We start from the raw sequence: 17,149 nt of genomic DNA on the forward strand, positions 1-17,149 counted from the left end.
AAACCAAGGCTCAGAGTTTCGGGCAGTTACCTCCGACACACAGAGAGGAAGGCCGGACCCTGATTCCGTCCAGACCCTCTGGACGGACAAAAGGCCTGTGCTGAGCTGAGCTGTTTCCTTTCACCCTTGGGGGTCCCCAGGGATGAGTGAGGAGGGCCTGCTGGCCAGGGCAGGGTGCCCCCTGGGGCAAAGGAGCAGGGTGGAGGGAGGCCACAGGCCACAGCCCTTGCCCATGGGGGGGCTCACTTAGGAACATCACTGCAGCAGCTAAGAAGGACAGCAGAGGCCCTGCTGTGGCTCAGGGCTGCACAAAGGGAGTCCGCGAGGCCCACGGCCCACCGTCTGCACAGGTCCATGTGGTGTGGGACACTCAGTGTGCGGGAGGTCCAGGGCCCTGGGACAGGGTAGACTCCAGGAGAGAGGGAGGAGGGAGAGGCCGGTCACTGTAGTCCTGGTTCAGTATCTGTGTGGCCCTCCTGTGTCCTGGTCTTCACACGGGGCCCCACAGCCCGGGAGCTCCTGGGGGTCAGGGGTAGAAGACGTCAGCCGGTGTTGGGCTCAGGGTCGTGTGGTCCCCTGGGGAGGGCTGGCTCTATCCCTGCTCCAGGTGACAAGCGGCTCACCCTCTGAGCCTCCCGACCCCAGGCTGTCTTCCCACTTGCAGGCACAACAGGAAGATGCTGGTCCATGAGGCCCTAGCTTCCTGGTTATTGAAACCAGAAATCTCAGCCTAAAAACCAAGACCTGGAGACAGATGGAGGGCTCAGAGGTGTGCTTAGGGAAACCGAGTCAGCGGCCAATGACAAGGGGTAAGTGGCGAGTCCTTTGTGTCCCCAAATCTCTTATTGTGTCTGAGTCACCTCCTAAGCTGTCCCCAGGCGTCCAGGGCCTGGTGGCAACATGGTCACCCTGGAGGCCAGGCAGGCCCTGCTGTGTAGGAGCACTAGCAGTTCGGGATCGGCCAGCTTTGCCCCCAGAGCCAGTGGAGAGAGCCGAGGGGCCAGGATAGGATGCCAGGGCAGGGCACGCACTGCAACAAACTGCACCTGTTTTTCAGGGCTCAAGGAATTGGCCCAAAGGCCCCCAGGGGTGGCTGTGGGGCCTGGTGCCCACTCCAGCCAGCCTCGGGCCAGCCGCCTCCTCTTCTCTCTCCTTCACACATTCGGTGTTGGAGTCGGAGAGCATGTCCAGAGAGAGTTCCGGAAGCGGGATGAGGGATGGAGTCTGCAGCCACTGATCTAAATTAGCACCGCAGAGAGCATTTCATTCCATTAAGTGGTTTTTCCCCATCACTGGTTTTGGTCTTACAAAGTGCCAATTTATCTGAGGAGCCAGATCCAGTCATCCATCCCTTAAAGGGGCAGGACTGTGTCCCAGCCCTGGTGGACCCCTCTGGATCTGTTTCCCCACCTGCAAACCTGGGGTGATCTCGGCTTCGCTGTCCAAGTGGAGGCTTTGGGATGACCACCAGGAAGGAGCACGTTGGTGGGGGGGGGGACCTGAGAACAGGCCTGGGGTGTGGTGCAGGGTGAAGGCAGAACCCTGCCCACCCCGGAGGGAAGAACAGCCAAGGGGAGCAGTGTTTATCTGCAGACAAATGCGATATAAAGTTTATGGTTTGTTTGGAGTGTTCTGGAACACCCAATAAACCCTAGGAGCAGAGGAGACCAGGCCAGGTCCCGAGGCCCACCTGGGGCCAACCCATGCCACCTCCCTTCTCAGGCAGCCCAGTGTGTAGCCACAGTCCACAGTATGCAGAAGGAACTTAACCAGTGCTCTCAAAGCAGAGCTCCCCTTGGCCTTTCCTTCTGAAAGGCATTTCTCTCCCACGGATGTCATAGTGGGAAAGTATTGCTTAAAAAAAAAAAGAGTCAAAAGAAAAGAGGCTTTGAAATTGTTCACAATGCAATTCTTAGGGACAGCTGAGTCCCCAGACCAAATTTTTTTCCAAAAGTTCACGTTAAACACTTCAAGTACAGCCCTGAAGCGGCACTGCTATTCCTAGCCATAGGGCGCCAACTAGTGGCTCCAGCAGATCCTGCAAGCAAAGCACAGCCTCGTTCCCATCCTCTATGCTCCCTCCTCCCACCACCTCCTCCCTGGTCTCCTCCTGGTCTGCAGTTCACCTGCTTCTCAAAGTGGTTCTGTGCGCCCCCACCTTCATGGGAGTGGAGGTGGGATTGATTAAGAAGGATTCAGTCGGAGCTCTCTCTTTGGATGGTTTAGGTGAGAGAAACCAAGCAAGTCGAATCCATCTTTCCTATAAAAGTTTATTGTGTAATCTTTTCCGAGAAGTGGTAAGGGTGCTGATTACAATTACATAAAGGTAAGGAACAACAGTATACAAAAATAATTTAAACACACACATTAGTAACAAAGCAACATTTCTTTCCACTAACAACTAGGAGGTAATCTTGCCCACGATTTTTCGAAAGGTATTAAATATGTTTTAGATAACAGTACAAATACACAATGCACAAATACACAATGCTCACACACACATGTACACATATATACAGCTCAAGTGTTTTCTTCTGTGCATTCCAGCTAACTGGTATAGCTAATGTGGAAAAACTTAACAACTAGATGCCCAGATGACCTTAAAGTTGAACAAAACATGCATTAGATGCAATTTTTGGAGACTTGCTAAGATTTCTCCCCCAATCTCCCTGATTCCTAGCCTTGTCTCTGTGTTTTTCATCTGAACAATTACATGTGCCTTTCTGATCTGCTCAACAGTGTGCTCATTGTGCTGTTGCTGGTGCCGATTTGGGAAGACTCACTTTCTCTTGCTCTGAGTGCATCCTATGGAATGGAAAGGGATGATTGTAAAGCTAAAGCGTTTAGCTTCTGATTACATCTGGCTTATTCTTTGTTTTAGTGCAAGGACCTGTCTGATGATTTCGTAGGGGAGGTCAGCATTGACTTGGTCTTCCAAGTATCTCTCGATGTCTTCCACTTCCTTCTCCCAGAACTCCTTGGAGATGTCGAAGAGCTCCTCCAGGTTGATGTCCCCCAGGCCTTGCAGGTTCAGGGCATCCTTCTTCGGGATGTAGCCAATGGGTGTGAGCTGGGCGCTGTCTTCCCCATTGATCCGGTTGAACATCCACTCGAGCACCCTGGAGTTCTCCCCAAAGCCTGGCCAGAGGAACTTGCCTTCCTTGTTTTTCCGGAACCAGTTAACGTGGAAGATCTTGGGCAACTTGGCTGCTGGGCGCTGGGCCATGCTCAGCCAGTGAGCCAGGTATTTGCCAAAGTTGTAGCCAAAAAAGGGCCTCATGGCAAAAGGGTCGTGCATGATTACTTTGCCTATTAAAGAAAGGGGTCCTTTGGTAAGTAATGTGTCCAAAGGCTTAATAGGGACCGTCATTTACTGTGAATATAGCATGCCTACTTCTCTCTCTTCCTGCCCCCGTCTTTCTCTCCACAAACAGACACAGAGTGGGGGCAAAGGGGGGGCTGCCCAGAGCGCTAATCTCCCTCCATGTGGTTTCAAGTCCTGACTTTGTTTACCTTTGTGCTCTGCTGCCGCCGTGGCCTCTGATCGCATGGCAGCACCCACGAGCACACCATGCTGCCAGCTGAGGGCTTCGTAGACCAGAGGGACACCTTGAGAAGGACAGAAAACTCCTTCAAGCTTTTGACATTCAGACTCTAAGACCAGCGATGTCATCGCACACGTGAAATGACTTGGCAAAAAGGCGTCTTTTTAGTTGAGCAGCTATACAGAAAACTGCTAAGGCACCGCTGTACCAACTGTGGCCACAAAAGAATCTGTAAACTCCAATCCAGCCACCTTAGGTCACAGATCCAGGAAGCCAACGAGTTGGCTCTACATTGGAGCTTGCAAGTTATTCTGGATTTGGGGAAAGAAAGCTCCGGCTCATCGGCACCCTCTGACAAGGTCATGGAAAAGGAGAGATTCCAACTGTGCTTCAGTTCCCCAAACCCCATGCCCCCGCCTGAGCAGAGGAGAGCTCACCTGCAGGTCTGCGGCCTCCAAAAATGATGCCCTCGATGGGCACGCCTTCCGGAGACTCCCAGGCAGCGTCGATGATGGGGCACTGGCCGGCAGGAGTGCAGAACCTCGAGTTGGGATGGGCACAAGGTTCCCCTACAAAAAGAGAGAGAGGCCCTTTAGCATCTGGCCCAAACAGGCTCCTGCAGCCCAGAGCGCACAGCCTCCGGAGGGGGCTCACCATCCTGCGGGCTCCACTGCTTGTTCTTCCAGGAGGTGATGGTGACTCCCGCGGCCAGCGGCTCATCAATGCCTTCCCAGTAAACGCCCCCGTCACTGGTCTCGGCCACGTTGGTGAAGATGGTGTTCTTCTGGATGGTCTTGATGGCATTGGGGTTTGTCTTCACGGAGGTGCCAGGAGCAACACCAAAAAAACCATTTTCTGGGTTGATAGCCCTTAAGTTACCTGCACAAGTCCAACCAGAAAAGCGGTGGTAAATCCCAATCCGAGCAGCCTGGCATCTGCCCTCTGGTTTCCGTACCAAGCTCCCCGACCCCTTTCCCTCCTTAGACGACATGCCTGTTCTCATTGGGCATCTCTGAGACTGTGCAACTCTGAGACTCTCACAACTCTTTCTTCCTCTTCCATTTTCCACCAGCTTATTAAATGTTTGTATATAAGCGATCAGCCATATACGGCCCATTTGACCCAGATTGTTAAAGGATGCTGGGCTGGCAGAGGACAGAGTTCTGAGGTTTCGCAGCCTCTGAACTAACTGAACGACACACCCGACACTGGATTTGGGAGAGCTGGCCATGTTTGAGGTCGATAACCCACAGGAGTCCACTTTTTATCACCGGTTGGGCCCAAGACAGTCACCTTGGTTGTCAAACTTCATCCAGGCGATGTCGTCGCCCACACACTCTATCTTCCACCCCGGGAGGGAGGGGTTCATCATGGCCAGGTTGGTCTTCCCACAGGCGCTGGGGAAAGCTGCCGCCAGGTACTTCTTCTCACCCGCAGGGTTGGTTATGCCCAAGATCTGCAGGAGACAAGGTTCTTCACTGAGGTCTCTGTTCTTTACTACCCTGAGGTCTAGGGATGTGCCTAGAAGTTCCCAAGGGTAGACCCTCAAGATCTATCTCCGTTCAAAAGAATGAAGTCCACAGGATCTCCATGGTGGCCATTGTGCCCGAGGTCCTTCAGCAGGGACATAGACTGTGGAGTTCATAATTACTTAAGAAGTTTCCCTGTCTATGAATCTCCCACGCAGACAGGAGATTGAACGGACTTGCGTCTGCCACCCCAGGCCTCCCAGCACGGCCAGGGGACGTCCCCACCTACCAGCATGTGCTCTGCCAGCCAGCCTTCCTCCTTGGCCAGCCGGCTGGCTATCCTGAGAGCAAAGCACTTCTTCCCCAGCAGCGAGTTCCCGCCGTACCCACTTCCGAAGGAGACGATCTCTCTGCGGTCCGGCAGGTGGGCGATGAGCGTCAGCTCTGGGTTGCAGGCCCAGTTGTTGACCAGAGGCTCTGCAACAGGCGCAGCCGCGTCAGCGTGTGAATGTGCGGAGCGCAGGAGCTTACTTTTTATCAACTCTCAATTCTGAAGTGGCATGCTTACTTTTGAGAGGCAGGGGACACCCCACGGAATGGAGACACTTGATGAACTCCCCGTCGCCCAGGGCCTCAAGGACAGGCGTGCCCATCCGCGTCATGATCCGCATGCTGGCCACCACGTAGGGCGAGTCCGTCAGCTGGATGCCGATCTTGGCCAGCGGGGAGCCCAGGGGTCCCATGCTGAATGGAATGACGTACATGGTCCGACCTGGGGAGGGGCCAGTGGGGACGGTGAGCAATGACCTTGGCCTGCAAACATACCCGGAATCATTTTCCGCAGGAATCTTTGCTATGGCCTCCCACCATCAATATCACCCTCATGGCCACCAGCCCCAAGGTTTAGCAAAGTCTACGGCAAAGTGGACAAAAATGCCCAAATCCATGTTTTCCCAGGCTACGATTAGGCTCGGCCAGGCTGCATGAAATCCACACGTGTGGAACCCTGTAGGGTTCACGCAAGACGTCTGAGAACAGAACGGGGTGCGTTTCACACAGAGTGGGAGACACTGAGGCGGGGGCGGGGCTCCCTTGCTGTCACGATCACCACCAGGGCAGGTGTCATGAGGACAGGCGTGCTGTCAATTTGCCCTGTTGGGAGAATGGCCTGCTCACCTTTCATGCACCCTGGGAACCTGGCGTTGAAGGCTTTCTCAAAGTCCTCTTCTGACATCCAGCGACCCAGCTGGCTGAGGCCAGTTTTGGGGATGGGCACCGTGTCTCTTTGCTCTTGGGTAATGATAACTGTCTTGCTTTCAATCCTGGCCACATCCCTGGGGTCAGTGAGAGCCAACCAGCTGCAAAAGTCCGAGGGTCCCCTTCAGTCAAGCACCGTGAGGAACAGACCCATCTCACATTGTCACATTTCTCCCACACCCAGCAGGACACGGAGCACACTGGCACGTTGTAGAAGTGCGGTGGCCAAGCCAGCCGACACCTTGTCAGGAAGACGCTGACTAGGCCACTAGCTAGGGATGGGGACTGTCTTTCATCATGATCCGGAATCTAGGCTGCAAAGAGCATTTGCCTGCCCAGCTCAATTAGGGCCTCGGTGGCTCCACTAGGTCATCCTGCCTCAATGGTTCTGACCATTTTATTAAGGTTCTAAAGCATCTGCAGCCCCTGAGAGGGCTTCATTCACCTCTTTCCACTGATGCCAAGGAGAGGGCGGGGTGGGCCACAGGGGGGGGCTTACCAGTTGTCGTATTTGCTCAGCTTCCTGATGATGCCCTCCTCCTGCATGCGGCCCAGCAGCCGTCCGTTCTCCTCCTCGGAGCCATCGCAGATGTGGATGTGCTCCGGCTGGCACAGCTTGGCGCTGCTCTCCACGAATTCCCTCACCGCCTGGGGCAGGCTGTCCAGGTTGCCCTGGACGACTTTGGCTGAGAAGTCCAGGCCGTTGTGCAGCTGAGGAGGCATTTCTGCAGAGCTGTGGTAAGGGGCACAAATGCCAGGGTCACCTGAAACAGAAAACAGCCTTCCTGGACAAAAGGACCAGGAGACGCCTGCTGGAACATCCGATGGACCGTGGGTGGGTTGCACATGGCCAGAGAGTCACGGCCCCGAGGAAAACTGAGTTGTATTGTTGCTGGAATTTTTAGCAAAGCTCGACCCACCTGCCTTCCTTTTGGGTGGTCTCCGTCAGATCCAGGGTGGCTCTCCGTGTTCTTCCCGCGAGTTCCCAGTGGGAAGGCCGTGCTTGGCGGTGGAGCCTCCTGCCTTAAATACCGTGGAGGACGGCCCTGCCCCTCTGATACACCCAGGGAGGCTCGCCTGTGACGTCGGGGGCAGGTCTTTGGATCAGCGCCACGGTCAGGGATGTTTTGGTCCAAGTCACCATAATAAATCCAGGGAGATAATCATTGAGCAGTTGTTAATGAGTGTTGGGAGGCCTCGGGCCGAGACCAGCCACAGTGAGTCCTTACACAACTTCTGATCAACTAAACTTTGACCCGGTTCACTGCTGATGCAAAACATACCCACCCTTTCTTTGACAGGCAGGTGGGGTCAAGGACAAGGCTGGCCCGGGAAACTCCTGGACCTCAAGTGTTGTTGGCAGCACATTTTGTGTGCCAACAGTCACCGGTTGACAAAACACTACAGCTGTGAGATGTCAACCCCACAGCCAAAGCTCATGAGAAGAAACACCCTGTGGCCAGTGTGCAACTCCTTGGCAAAGATCTGCACCTCTGAGCTGATTGGGTGCTGAGGACCTTATTGAGTGCGTGCTATATACCCTTGCCACCCCCAAATAGGAAGTCCAGGAGGGCCGGGTTTCTTCTTATTTGCTCATGTTTGTATCAACAGCACCTGGCATATAGTAGTCACCGAATGCATACACATCAAACCCTATTCTTGGTGCTTTACATCAACTCATTACCACCAGCCAAGGTGCCACTTGGAACAATCCTATGTACTGACAAGGACACTGAAGGAGAGAGGTCCAATAGGCTGGCAGGAGGCAGGAAGGCTGTGAACACAAGCAAGCTGAGCTCCAGCACGTCACTCTGCATGAGGAATCCTTACCTCTTCTGGAACCTTCCATATATTCCCCCAAAAAGTGCTGGGCTAGGCATGGTCACTCTGGCAGCCTCGCAGGCACATTTCACTTCCCTTGCAAGTCTGAGTCTTGGGCGTGGAGGGGGCTTGGTGGTTTTGCTGGAGTACACTTAAGCAATGAGACCTTTATAACAGTTGCAAAGAATTTGCTTTGCAAGCTGTCAGAACCTCAGCGCAATTTAATGCATCTCAAGGCTGTTTGCTGGGTTTTAAGAGCACTGGGTGAGAAGTCAGGAGGGGGGACCAGCTCCCAGGCCTGACTCCCCCAGGCAGACAGGGGTTCCACGGGAGCCCCCTACCTTAGGTGAGGCAGGGTGAAGACTTGGCTCACCCCCATGGGGTGTGGTGTGACTCAGGCTTGTAAAGAGCCTCAGCAAATTCAAGGCCCTGGGAATGGCCAGCTGGACCTATAGCCCTAATGAGCCGATCCCAAGGGCGTGGCCCACAGCCCAGCAGAAGGTCGACCCATATCTCCACTCCCACCAAAATCATCAACCTGCAGCTGGGTTTTGCTTCTTCAGGTTTTGGGGGGGCTTTCGGTGCAAACACAGCATGGGGTGACTTGTTGGCATGAGGTTACTTCACCTCCAGTTCACTGGCATTTATTACTAGAGGTGCCATCCTTGGCCACAGGGAACGCTGCTGTGTCTACGCCCAATAGGAAGTCACGCTTGGCTGCACAGGGCCCTTCCTTAGCACCACACCTGGGATCAGGCGTTCCAATGCACAGCCACAGGTGGCGCGTGCCTGCGGGTTGGTGCATGCGGTTCACCCCACGGACTTGGTGCGCTCCCATTTTGTGGACGGGACTGTAATGGGCTGGTTCCCTGGAAGACCTCAGAGATGGAAAATCAAAACAGAAAAGCAGAGCCTGGAGTTTGGAATGTTCCACACAAATCCCAGGTGTTTGTTATGAGTCTTCCAGGAGGGACACAGCTAGTTCCATTCAAATGTAGGTCTGGTGAGTCACCATGACCTTCATCCCATGTGAATCACCCACCTGGGCAGTGCAGAGGGGTGGCCTCAGTCTCCTGCCACTCTCCCTTGTCAATGTTAAAAAGCAAATATTGGGCTACAAACTTACCTCAAAGTACAGAGTTCTCTGGAAGAATGAGACACAAATAGATGGTAGGGTTTTGAGGACACATGGGTGAAAGTATGGGCAAAGGTCCCTTGTCCCCAGTTGATGGCATCCTGGGGCAAACACTTCTAAGGGGCTTCAGGCAGCCTCAGCCTCCCACTCTCCCACTGGACCGGAGTCTTGGTCGCATGTGAACACCAAGAGTAAGTCCTCACGGTGGGTCTTCAGCTGCAGGGACCCGGAGTGGACGCGGAGTGCGTCCTGGGTGGGGGATCTGGGGGCTCCCACTGGGTGTGAGCTTCAGCTGTGGTTTCTGGGAACAAGGCCACCGAGATCCCCTAGCTTTTCAGGGGCTACTCAGACACGTGCTTCTTTAGGTCCAAGCTCGTGTAAAAAGCTGATCCCAGACACAAAACTGCCCTGGGAAAGAGGAGAAAGAAAACCAGTCCCTGGAAAAGGTGGTCTGAAGACTAAAACGGACTCCTTCCCTGCTCCTTCCCGCAGCTGCTGCGTGGCCTGTCGGGGAGCCGCCTCGCACCTCCATGCCAGCTGCATCCTCCACGTGGGGCGATGAGGTCCGAAAAGGTGAAGGGGTTGTTTTGAATCCAATTTGCAAAAATCACATTTCTCTAGGAATCCTCAACACAAACATTTTTTAAATGTGCACTAGGTACCCAGCTTTGGGAATGAAGAGGATCGAAGTGGTGGGCTTCCTCTGCATGCCAAAAGGGAACATATTCCATGCTTCTGTCTGATGTAAGCACCTTTATTATCTTTCCCATTTTATAGGTCAGGGACCTGGGGCTCAGGAAAGGAATCACACATATTCACTCAGCAAACACTGGCTGAGCCGCCACAACTGCCATTGAGTTGGTATTTCTCTGGATATAGCCCCAAACTCTGAGCCTGTGACTCTCTTTTCCTTTCTCTACCCTCAGCACTTCACTGTTGAGCACCCATTTTGTACTTCCTGCATACCCACTTCCAGGAGCAGCTTCATGGGGTCATGGGCATGTCCCTCCCTTGGAGTTGCCTGCTCATGGTCACTGTCTTGAAGTCCCTAACAATATCCTCTCTGAGAGTGTGGCACAGGTGGACTACAGAACAGGCACCTGCCTCCTACTGCCCCTCCACCTCCTTGGGACAGGTTTCTGGTCACTTGGTTTCCTGGCCCACCCTGCCTGGTGACCACGGCCATCCTCCATCCCCAGCAGGGGCCTGGGGCTAAGTGGGAGGAGGTCAGGTCAGGCCGTGCTCCTGTGAACATCTGCACTGGCTCCCCTGAGTATGCGGTGTGCCAGGGAGGGCACCGTCAACTGGCAGATCAAGCACCCACGGCTGGTGGCCAGACCCTGGGAGAAAGGGGAATGTCTCCTTGTCCCTTTTGAACAAGGAACCTACACTTTCATTTGCTCCTGTCCCCACTGCTGACAGAGCCGTCCTGCACGTCGCGATGCTGAGAACGGTATGAAGCGTCCCTCAAGGACTGGAGATGGTGCTGGGTGTCTGATGGATCCTCAGCCCACGAGGGTCCACCGAAGAGCACCATGTCCACAGCCAAGGGGACTGTCTCCCAGGTCTCCCGAGCCCCCCAGGCCAGCCTGCTGCTCTCGGCCTTCCTAGCACACGGTAGAGAGGGAGCAGCGGCTGGCAGGGCGCGTCTCCTCCTCACCCACGCAGCGCTGCCACCCGCTCATGTCCCCCAGGCTGTCACAGGGCACCGGGAGAGGAGGGAGACTCAGAAGAGCCTTCAGGTGTGCTCAAGAGGCACCCAGAGACACGGGCAGGGCCTGCCTCGACTCCAGGGGACTCCGGCAACCAGAGAAGACGGGGCTGCGCCAGCTCAGCCAAGCCCTTCCCTGGACAGGTGAAGGTCCGAGAGCAATGCTGGCCGCCATCGTCCCCAGTCCGTCTCTCACCCGCAAGACCTGGACACCCTCCTCCACCCCACCCCTGATGGGATGGGCTCTGCCCTCCTGGGGCTGACCACAGAATGGCCCTCTATTCAGGAATCTGGATTCAATGGAAAGCATGGCTCTGGTAAAAGAAAAAAAAAAAAAAAACAGAAAAGGCCACAGTGACTTCCCAGAAGGTGACAAGAAACAAACTGTGACTATCCCACACCTGGAGCCAAGGCATTTGCGCAAACCGACCCTGGGTCTCCACGGCTGCCTTGTGCGCCGTGGGCACCGCTGACCACACCGAGGAAGTTTCTGGCACAAGACAACTCTGCTCAGCCCTGTGACGGCCGGCCCCAGAGTCGTCATCTGGGCGATTCAGGTCATCCACCCCAACTGTGTTTGCCGGGGGCAAATATTTAGAGGTTGTGTGTTTACGGGGCCATCGCAGCCTCCCGGCAGGCGGGAGGGGATACTCACAGAGTGGCTCCAGCTCCTGTTTTGGTGCCGCATAGATTCATACAAGTGAAAGGGTCCTTGACAGGTGGCACTTGTCTTGCTGAACATGTTGGGTCTCCTTTGGGGACGGTGACAGTGCTTTGGAACTAGACAGAGGGGTGGGCGGGCAGCACTGGGTGCAGCAGTGCCCCACAGTTGAGCACCTTAAGGGTCCATTTTATGCCGTTCGGCTTTCACCCCAGGGTGCTGCGCAGAAGTCGCCATGCCCGCTGGTCCTCTATTGTGAGGTTGGAGGAACAGGTGGGACAGTGTGGTAGGGACATACCAAGCCCACCTAGCACCCAGCCAACCCCCGGTGCTGTCCTTTCCATGTCCCCACCCAGCCCTGAGGTCCAGGAAGGTGGCCTCGGGCTGAGGGCTCACCCAGGGGTCCTCCGAGGCTCCAGCAGGTACCTCCCTCCCTCCCTCCAGGGTTTTGCTCGCAGAGTTTTTCCAGAGTGAAGAAGGACAAATGAATCCAGGAGTAAAGCTCCTGCTCAGTGCGCTAATGAAGTGCGGGTTTTACTGCAAAGATGGGTCTGGAAGACACATTTGGGAAGCGCTCATGTCCAACGTCAGGCCCTCTGGAGGGACCTCTGGAGGGCTGCTTCTCTGTGGTGACCAACCCACGTGACAGCCGCTCCAGGAAGCGGCTCCGTCACCTCTGTGGAGCCTCCGCCTGATGGAGAGGATGATGGCGCTCTGCCTGGGGGACGGGGCACTTGCTGGAGCTCACGTCACTCATCCCAGGAGCCATCGCCCCCTCAGAGTGCAGTGTCCCATGTCACCCCCACCCGAGGTTGACAGCTTAAATGGAAGCCACCGGGCAAGGTGATGGCGGGTTCTTCCTCCACCCCCAGGAGGTGCAGGCCCGAGGCCCAAGCCCGGTGCCTAGTGCCCCTCCTCCCTGGGAGCCCTGCTGTGGCCGCTCACTGCACCCTGGGGGTGTCCACATGTCTCAGTGGCCTCGCTGTTTGCACCCTCCCTGGGTGAGACTCCACCCCAGTCTCTGCGGACCCAGACCCAGGAGGCCGAGGCAGTTCCCGTCCCGGCTCCTCCAGAAACCTGCCCAGGCCCCTGCTGCTCTCTGTGCCGAGGGAGGAGGGAAGCTCGGGGCCCTTTCATAGCCCTGCCCCTCTGCACTGGGTACACACCTGCCCTGTGTGGGACCCGAAGCCCACAGCGGGTCTCCTTCTGGACCCCAACCCTCTCACCTGCCTGGGATCCGTCAGCCTCTCTTCTCTCCCTGAATCTGCTTTCACAACCGGGCTTTGTCTTCCCCTTCAGTTTGCATGTTGTAGACAAGGTGTACAAAGGCCATTCTGCCTGAATTTTTCAACATTCCCTTTTATTCTGAGCCTGAGTTTGCAGCTGGCTTTCCATGTCAAGGATGCTAGCTGCCTTACAGAGCTCCATGTGGCCTTCTAAAATGCAGGCCATCTCTGTGAGACTCTAGCCTGATCGACAGTAGAACTGGCAAACAGACAGATGGCCCCCACTGATTCGTCCCTGCACCTGCAGTCCCTGACAGCTCCCTGAGGCTCCAAGTTTGCTCATCTCTAACTGAGACTGCCCTTCATACTCAAATCACTCTTGGCTTCAGGTACTACCGAGTAAGTCAGTCCGTTTTCTAAGAGTTTGCTTCAAAGAAAGTGAGAACGAATTTGTCACAGAGCACAGCTCCAAACGCACTCAGAAATGACAGCCACATCAGGCAGAGCAAGGGCAGGAGGGACTAATTGTATAGTTACCACAAAGACAATCCAACACACTTATTTCACAGGGAGAAAATGGACCATGCTGTTACTCCACTGGAAGTAACAATGATTGCTCAGGAACTGAACGCCACCTTCCGCCAGCTCCCTGGTATCGATGCAAATCGTCCCGTTTTCCTGTGATGCCGCCACTCAGAACAGAAACATCTTTTCTGATGGGTGCTGGGGATAATTCCTAAAACTCAGTGAAGTTAGCTCAGCCTGTGGGCTCTTCTACCAGGGGGCAGACTTCACAGCACCCAGACGCGGGCCACACAGCCCAGGTGGGCCCAGCCCAGCGGCTCCGGGGCTGGGCATCTAACTCTGCTGTAGAAACCGTAAGTGTTTCCAGGTTGAAGTTTAGAGGGGACGGAGCCCCCTGGGAACGGCTGTTCCGGTAGCTGGTGCTGGAGCTGGGTCTGTGTTCCCGCACGCGGGTCGCACTGTCAACCACAAGTCTGCTGAAGACAGGTGCCACCTGGAAGCCCCTTCCCCAAGGGGAGAGCATGGCTCAGAGAGGCCCCCACCAGGGCCGGGGGTAGGGGGCAAGAAGCTTTCCCTTGTGCTTGGGTATTGCAAAAGAAACTTGAGGAGTTGAGAGCTCTGCCCCAGTGAGTGTCCCAAGGGGAGGCTGTCTTCTGGGTAGGTTGGGGCCCCCGACTGGAAAGCGGGAAGTGGGGATCAGGGCACCTGTGCTTTCTCACATGTGCTAGATTCCTTCATTCCTGGATCCCCCACCGTTTTCTGCTGAAAGCCGGCCAGGGTTGTGCAAGTTTTCTTTCCCCAGCTTGGCACCAGGCAGCTGTGAGCCAAGAGGCCGCTTACTGGATCCCTCCGTCCTGTCCCGTGCCGACCCCGCTGGGCCCGCGGGGGAAGGCAGGGTCGTCTGTTTGGGAGCAGCTCTTAGCTCACAGGCTCTCCCAGTAACAGGGTCAAGTGCCCAGTGCTGGGGGCAACGGGGCCTGGCTTCAGACACAGACCTCCCTGCGGAGGCCATCCGTCTTGCTGAGTGGCTGACCCCACTTGGCCAGAGAGCGCGTCGGAAGCCAGGATGGGCTCAATCTGTGGGCTGCAGCGGGGCACAGGAGGGGCAGCGCAGTGCGCAGGCCATCAGCATGGGCCCTGGAGGCAGACCCTCCCTCTGCCTTGACCACGCACTCCTGCCACTGGGCGTCCTCAGTCTCCCCACCTGTCAAATGAGGTGGATTTGTCCCTGCTTCCAAGGGGAGTCAGCTCTGAGCATTAGACACCCCAAGGAGAGCACCAGCACGCTCAGCCAGCGCTCCCCAGAGCTACGGAGGAGCAGCACGGTTCCTCTGCTGTTGTGGGCAAACTCCTTCAGGGACTCTACTGTGGGCGGCTCTGGGGCACTAGCTGTGGGGGGAATAGGATAGTGAACACAGTCTGCATTCTCACCCCTGTGATGGCCTCCTTGCCCCTAACGTAGCTGGTACACAGGAGGCAACCTCCTTACCCCAACCGCACCTGGCACACGGGAGGTACTTAGCAGATGCCTTCTGCACGCCCAGCGGGGAAGCCCCTTTGCCCACAGAGCTCCCCAGCGAGCCTGCAGGTGGCTGGGCCCCAGGAGAGCTGTCTGGCAGCAGACGGCCCTGTGGGAGCCCCAGAGCCTGGCCTGGGTGCCTTCAACTTTCCCGTCTGGACTTCTCTCATTTCCCTGAACCAGATGCATGTTATCCCGTGGGGACGAACCGGCTGGTCCTTCACTGTGGTGCTGTGTCCCCATCATCCACAGCTCCCAGAACACACACGGCCCCAGACCCTCCGAGGCCTCCCCAGCGGGTCCCCTCTGAGCCACGTGGTTTGCTTTTCTAGAGTCTCTCAGTGCATTCTCACACTTGTGAGCACCAGGGGCCACAGGATGCAGGCACCTCCAGCCAAACACACGCGCTGAACAGCCAGAGTCACTTCCAAAGTCCTCCAAGTCCCAGCGGGACCAGCCCCTGTTAGCACAACTCCAGAGCTTACTGGGAATGTGGGTAAACACTCTGGCAAGACACTCGCCCTGACAGCCGTGATGAATAGCTGGACTCGCTCTCCACCTGGCCCAGCTCGCTCCAAATGCAAGCTCTGGAAAGATCCTTTTCTCGTTTGCCCTTTGGTAAGTGCTGAGGCATGAACAAAAGTCCATTCCCAAGCTGGGTACCTAATTTTTATTAATAATATCTCCACTCTATCAATCACTGCTAACTAACGGGAACACTTAAAGAAATTAATTTAAACCTGGCAAGAGGAAACACAGCAGTCCACTGCTTTCCCTCCTCGGTGAATTCTGAGACTTTGGCTGCACTGAAATGTGCGCCGTGCCATGGGCTGGCCGGCTCAGCTTCCCCCAGTGGAGGCCAGCTTCTCTTTCTGCAACGAGGCACCCTGGACAAGGGGCAGTGTCAGCAGAGTCTCCTAATTACTTCCCGACACCCCACCTGTTCTCAGAAGTGCTGGAGTGGCCACAGCCCACAGGGGGCCTGGGCACAGGGCTGGCCCACAGGTTGGGGGAGCTGCCCATTCTTTGCAGGACACACCTGATGCAGAGGTGGGGCCCCTGCTGTGTGGCTATTCCTGCAAGTTCAGGCGTCTACATTTTTTACCCAAAGGTAGAGACACATGGGCCAGGAAGACACAGGCGAGATGCAGGAGTTGAACAACCCTGAGAGGATATACTCTATTCTTGCTTTGTCTTGCCCCTGGATGCTGGTCCCTATCTAACCTGAAACCTGGTGCTCCAAAGATGGCTGGCTGTGGGCCCGTCTTCAGGGGCCCATGTTTATTTGTTCTCAGCAAAATACAATGTCTGGGATAAAAGTCAAAGACAGCACTGGCGCATCCCCACACCCATCCCCACACCGAGACTTCTTCCCAAACCACAAAACAAGGGAGGCTGGACTTCCGAAGAGCTGCCCACGGTGCTGGAGGGGACGGTTCAGGTGCTTTGGGCCAACACATGTTTTCAGAGTGATGTATTTGAAGACAGGCAGCAAGTGCTTCTGCACTTGGATATTTCTGCATACATATTGAATGTGGGAAGCTTATTTGAGCAGTGTTAAAAAAAACTTTATCTTTTAATTTAATGTTTAAATTAATTGATTTTATAACTCCTTTTAGAAGCTTCTTACATTTCGGAGAGTAGTTATTTTTTAAGTTGTGCTTTGTTTTATTTTTGAGTGACACATGATAACTGTATACATTTGATGCCTTGTTTTCTCCCTTTCATGTGAAAGTCTCAGGTGTCCTTTATGTTCATGTGGTCTCCACAGCCTCCGTTCAGAGAGCGGAGGCAGAGGAAGTCAGTGGGGTTGGATAATTGCATTCAGCAGGTGCCACATACAGAGCAGCTCCTGTGAATTATTAATGATAAATTATTTGGGGAAAAAACTTCTTGGACTTTCTTTGTCGTACTTTTAACAATTGAGCACGATACTCGTCAGACAGCTTCTTGCGAGCTGTCAAATTATTTAAATGACAGATGAATGTGCTGGGTATGTAACGAAAAAAGAGTGCTCTCTGTGCTGGTTTGATGGGCACCGTTCGGGCTTTTCAAAATAAAGGTTCTGAGCACTTTAATTTTGGAGTGACTTGCCGTGGTTCACCAAAGAGATTTAAAATGCTCTCAACTACTTTGGAAAAGAACAGAAAGAAAGTTTGGTGCTTCGAACAAACAGAGGAACACTCCACAAGTGACATTTGAAAAGCAGCGACGGTGGTAATCACTGCTCAAAATACACTCAGAGGCGCTCTGCTCTCATTGTTCCTGATGGATCTCATT

At 54.9% G+C, this 17,149-nt stretch overlaps 1 protein-coding gene and 1 long non-coding RNA gene across 9 annotated transcripts; one reads left to right on the forward strand and one right to left on the reverse strand.

Annotated features, from left to right (window-relative positions):
* Positions 1 to 135: 135 nt before the first annotated feature.
* On the forward strand, positions 136 to 16,947 carry LOC124085471 (uncharacterized). 7 transcript variants are annotated; one of them, XR_009225777.1, is made up of 5 exons: positions 7,425 to 9,418; positions 9,593 to 9,790; positions 9,886 to 9,971; positions 10,650 to 13,224; positions 13,395 to 16,947. It is a non-coding gene; the product is annotated as an uncharacterized LOC124085471 (long non-coding RNA). The 7 variants fall into 7 exon arrangements; XR_006849437.2 differs by lacking the exon at positions 7,425 to 9,418 and adding an exon at positions 136 to 809 and having other exon boundaries at positions 9,720 to 9,800; positions 10,650 to 16,947; XR_006849435.2 differs by lacking the exon at positions 7,425 to 9,418 and adding an exon at positions 136 to 809 and having other exon boundaries at positions 9,720 to 9,790; positions 10,650 to 16,947.
* Positions 2,251 to 7,333, reverse strand: Pck1 (phosphoenolpyruvate carboxykinase 1). Of its 2 annotated transcripts, none has more exons than XM_058575416.1 (10): positions 7,192 to 7,333; positions 6,771 to 7,035; positions 6,191 to 6,372; positions 5,583 to 5,786; positions 5,304 to 5,491; positions 4,839 to 5,001; positions 4,200 to 4,424; positions 3,983 to 4,114; positions 3,514 to 3,609; positions 2,251 to 3,309 (listed from the first exon to the last, which is right to left on the reverse strand). In XM_058575416.1, the coding sequence occupies exons 2-10, from the start codon at positions 6,992 to 6,994 to the stop codon at positions 2,855 to 2,857; spliced, it is 1,869 nt and encodes a 622-aa protein (XP_058431399.1). In that variant the 5' UTR covers positions 6,995 to 7,035; positions 7,192 to 7,333; the 3' UTR covers positions 2,251 to 2,854. The 2 variants fall into 2 exon arrangements, with proteins under 2 accessions (XP_058431399.1, XP_058431400.1); XM_058575417.1 differs by having other exon boundaries at positions 6,771 to 7,004; positions 7,192 to 7,285.
* Positions 16,948 to 17,149: the final 202 nt, after the last annotated feature.

Source organism: Marmota monax, unplaced genomic scaffold (genome assembly GCF_021218885.2).
Source record: "Marmota monax isolate L192 unplaced genomic scaffold, Marmota_monax_Labrador192_F-V1.1 WCK01_AAM20220418_F8-fsc00014, whole genome shotgun sequence".
Taxonomy (NCBI): Eukaryota; Metazoa; Chordata; class Mammalia; order Rodentia; family Sciuridae; genus Marmota; species Marmota monax.

Coding starts and splice junctions, on each gene's coding strand:
- Pck1 (XM_058575416.1), bottom strand. CDS start 6,994: ATGCCTCCTCAGCTGCACAACGGCCTGGACTTCTCAGCCAAAGTCGTC. Junction 5,002..5,303: donor GGCTGGCAGAGCACATGCTG/GTAGGTGGGGAC, acceptor TGTCTCCTGCAG/ATCTTGGGCATAACCAACCC. Junction 4,425..4,838: donor GATGAAGTTTGACAACCAAG/GTGACTGTCTTG, acceptor GGACTTGTGCAG/GTAACTTAAGGGCTATCAAC.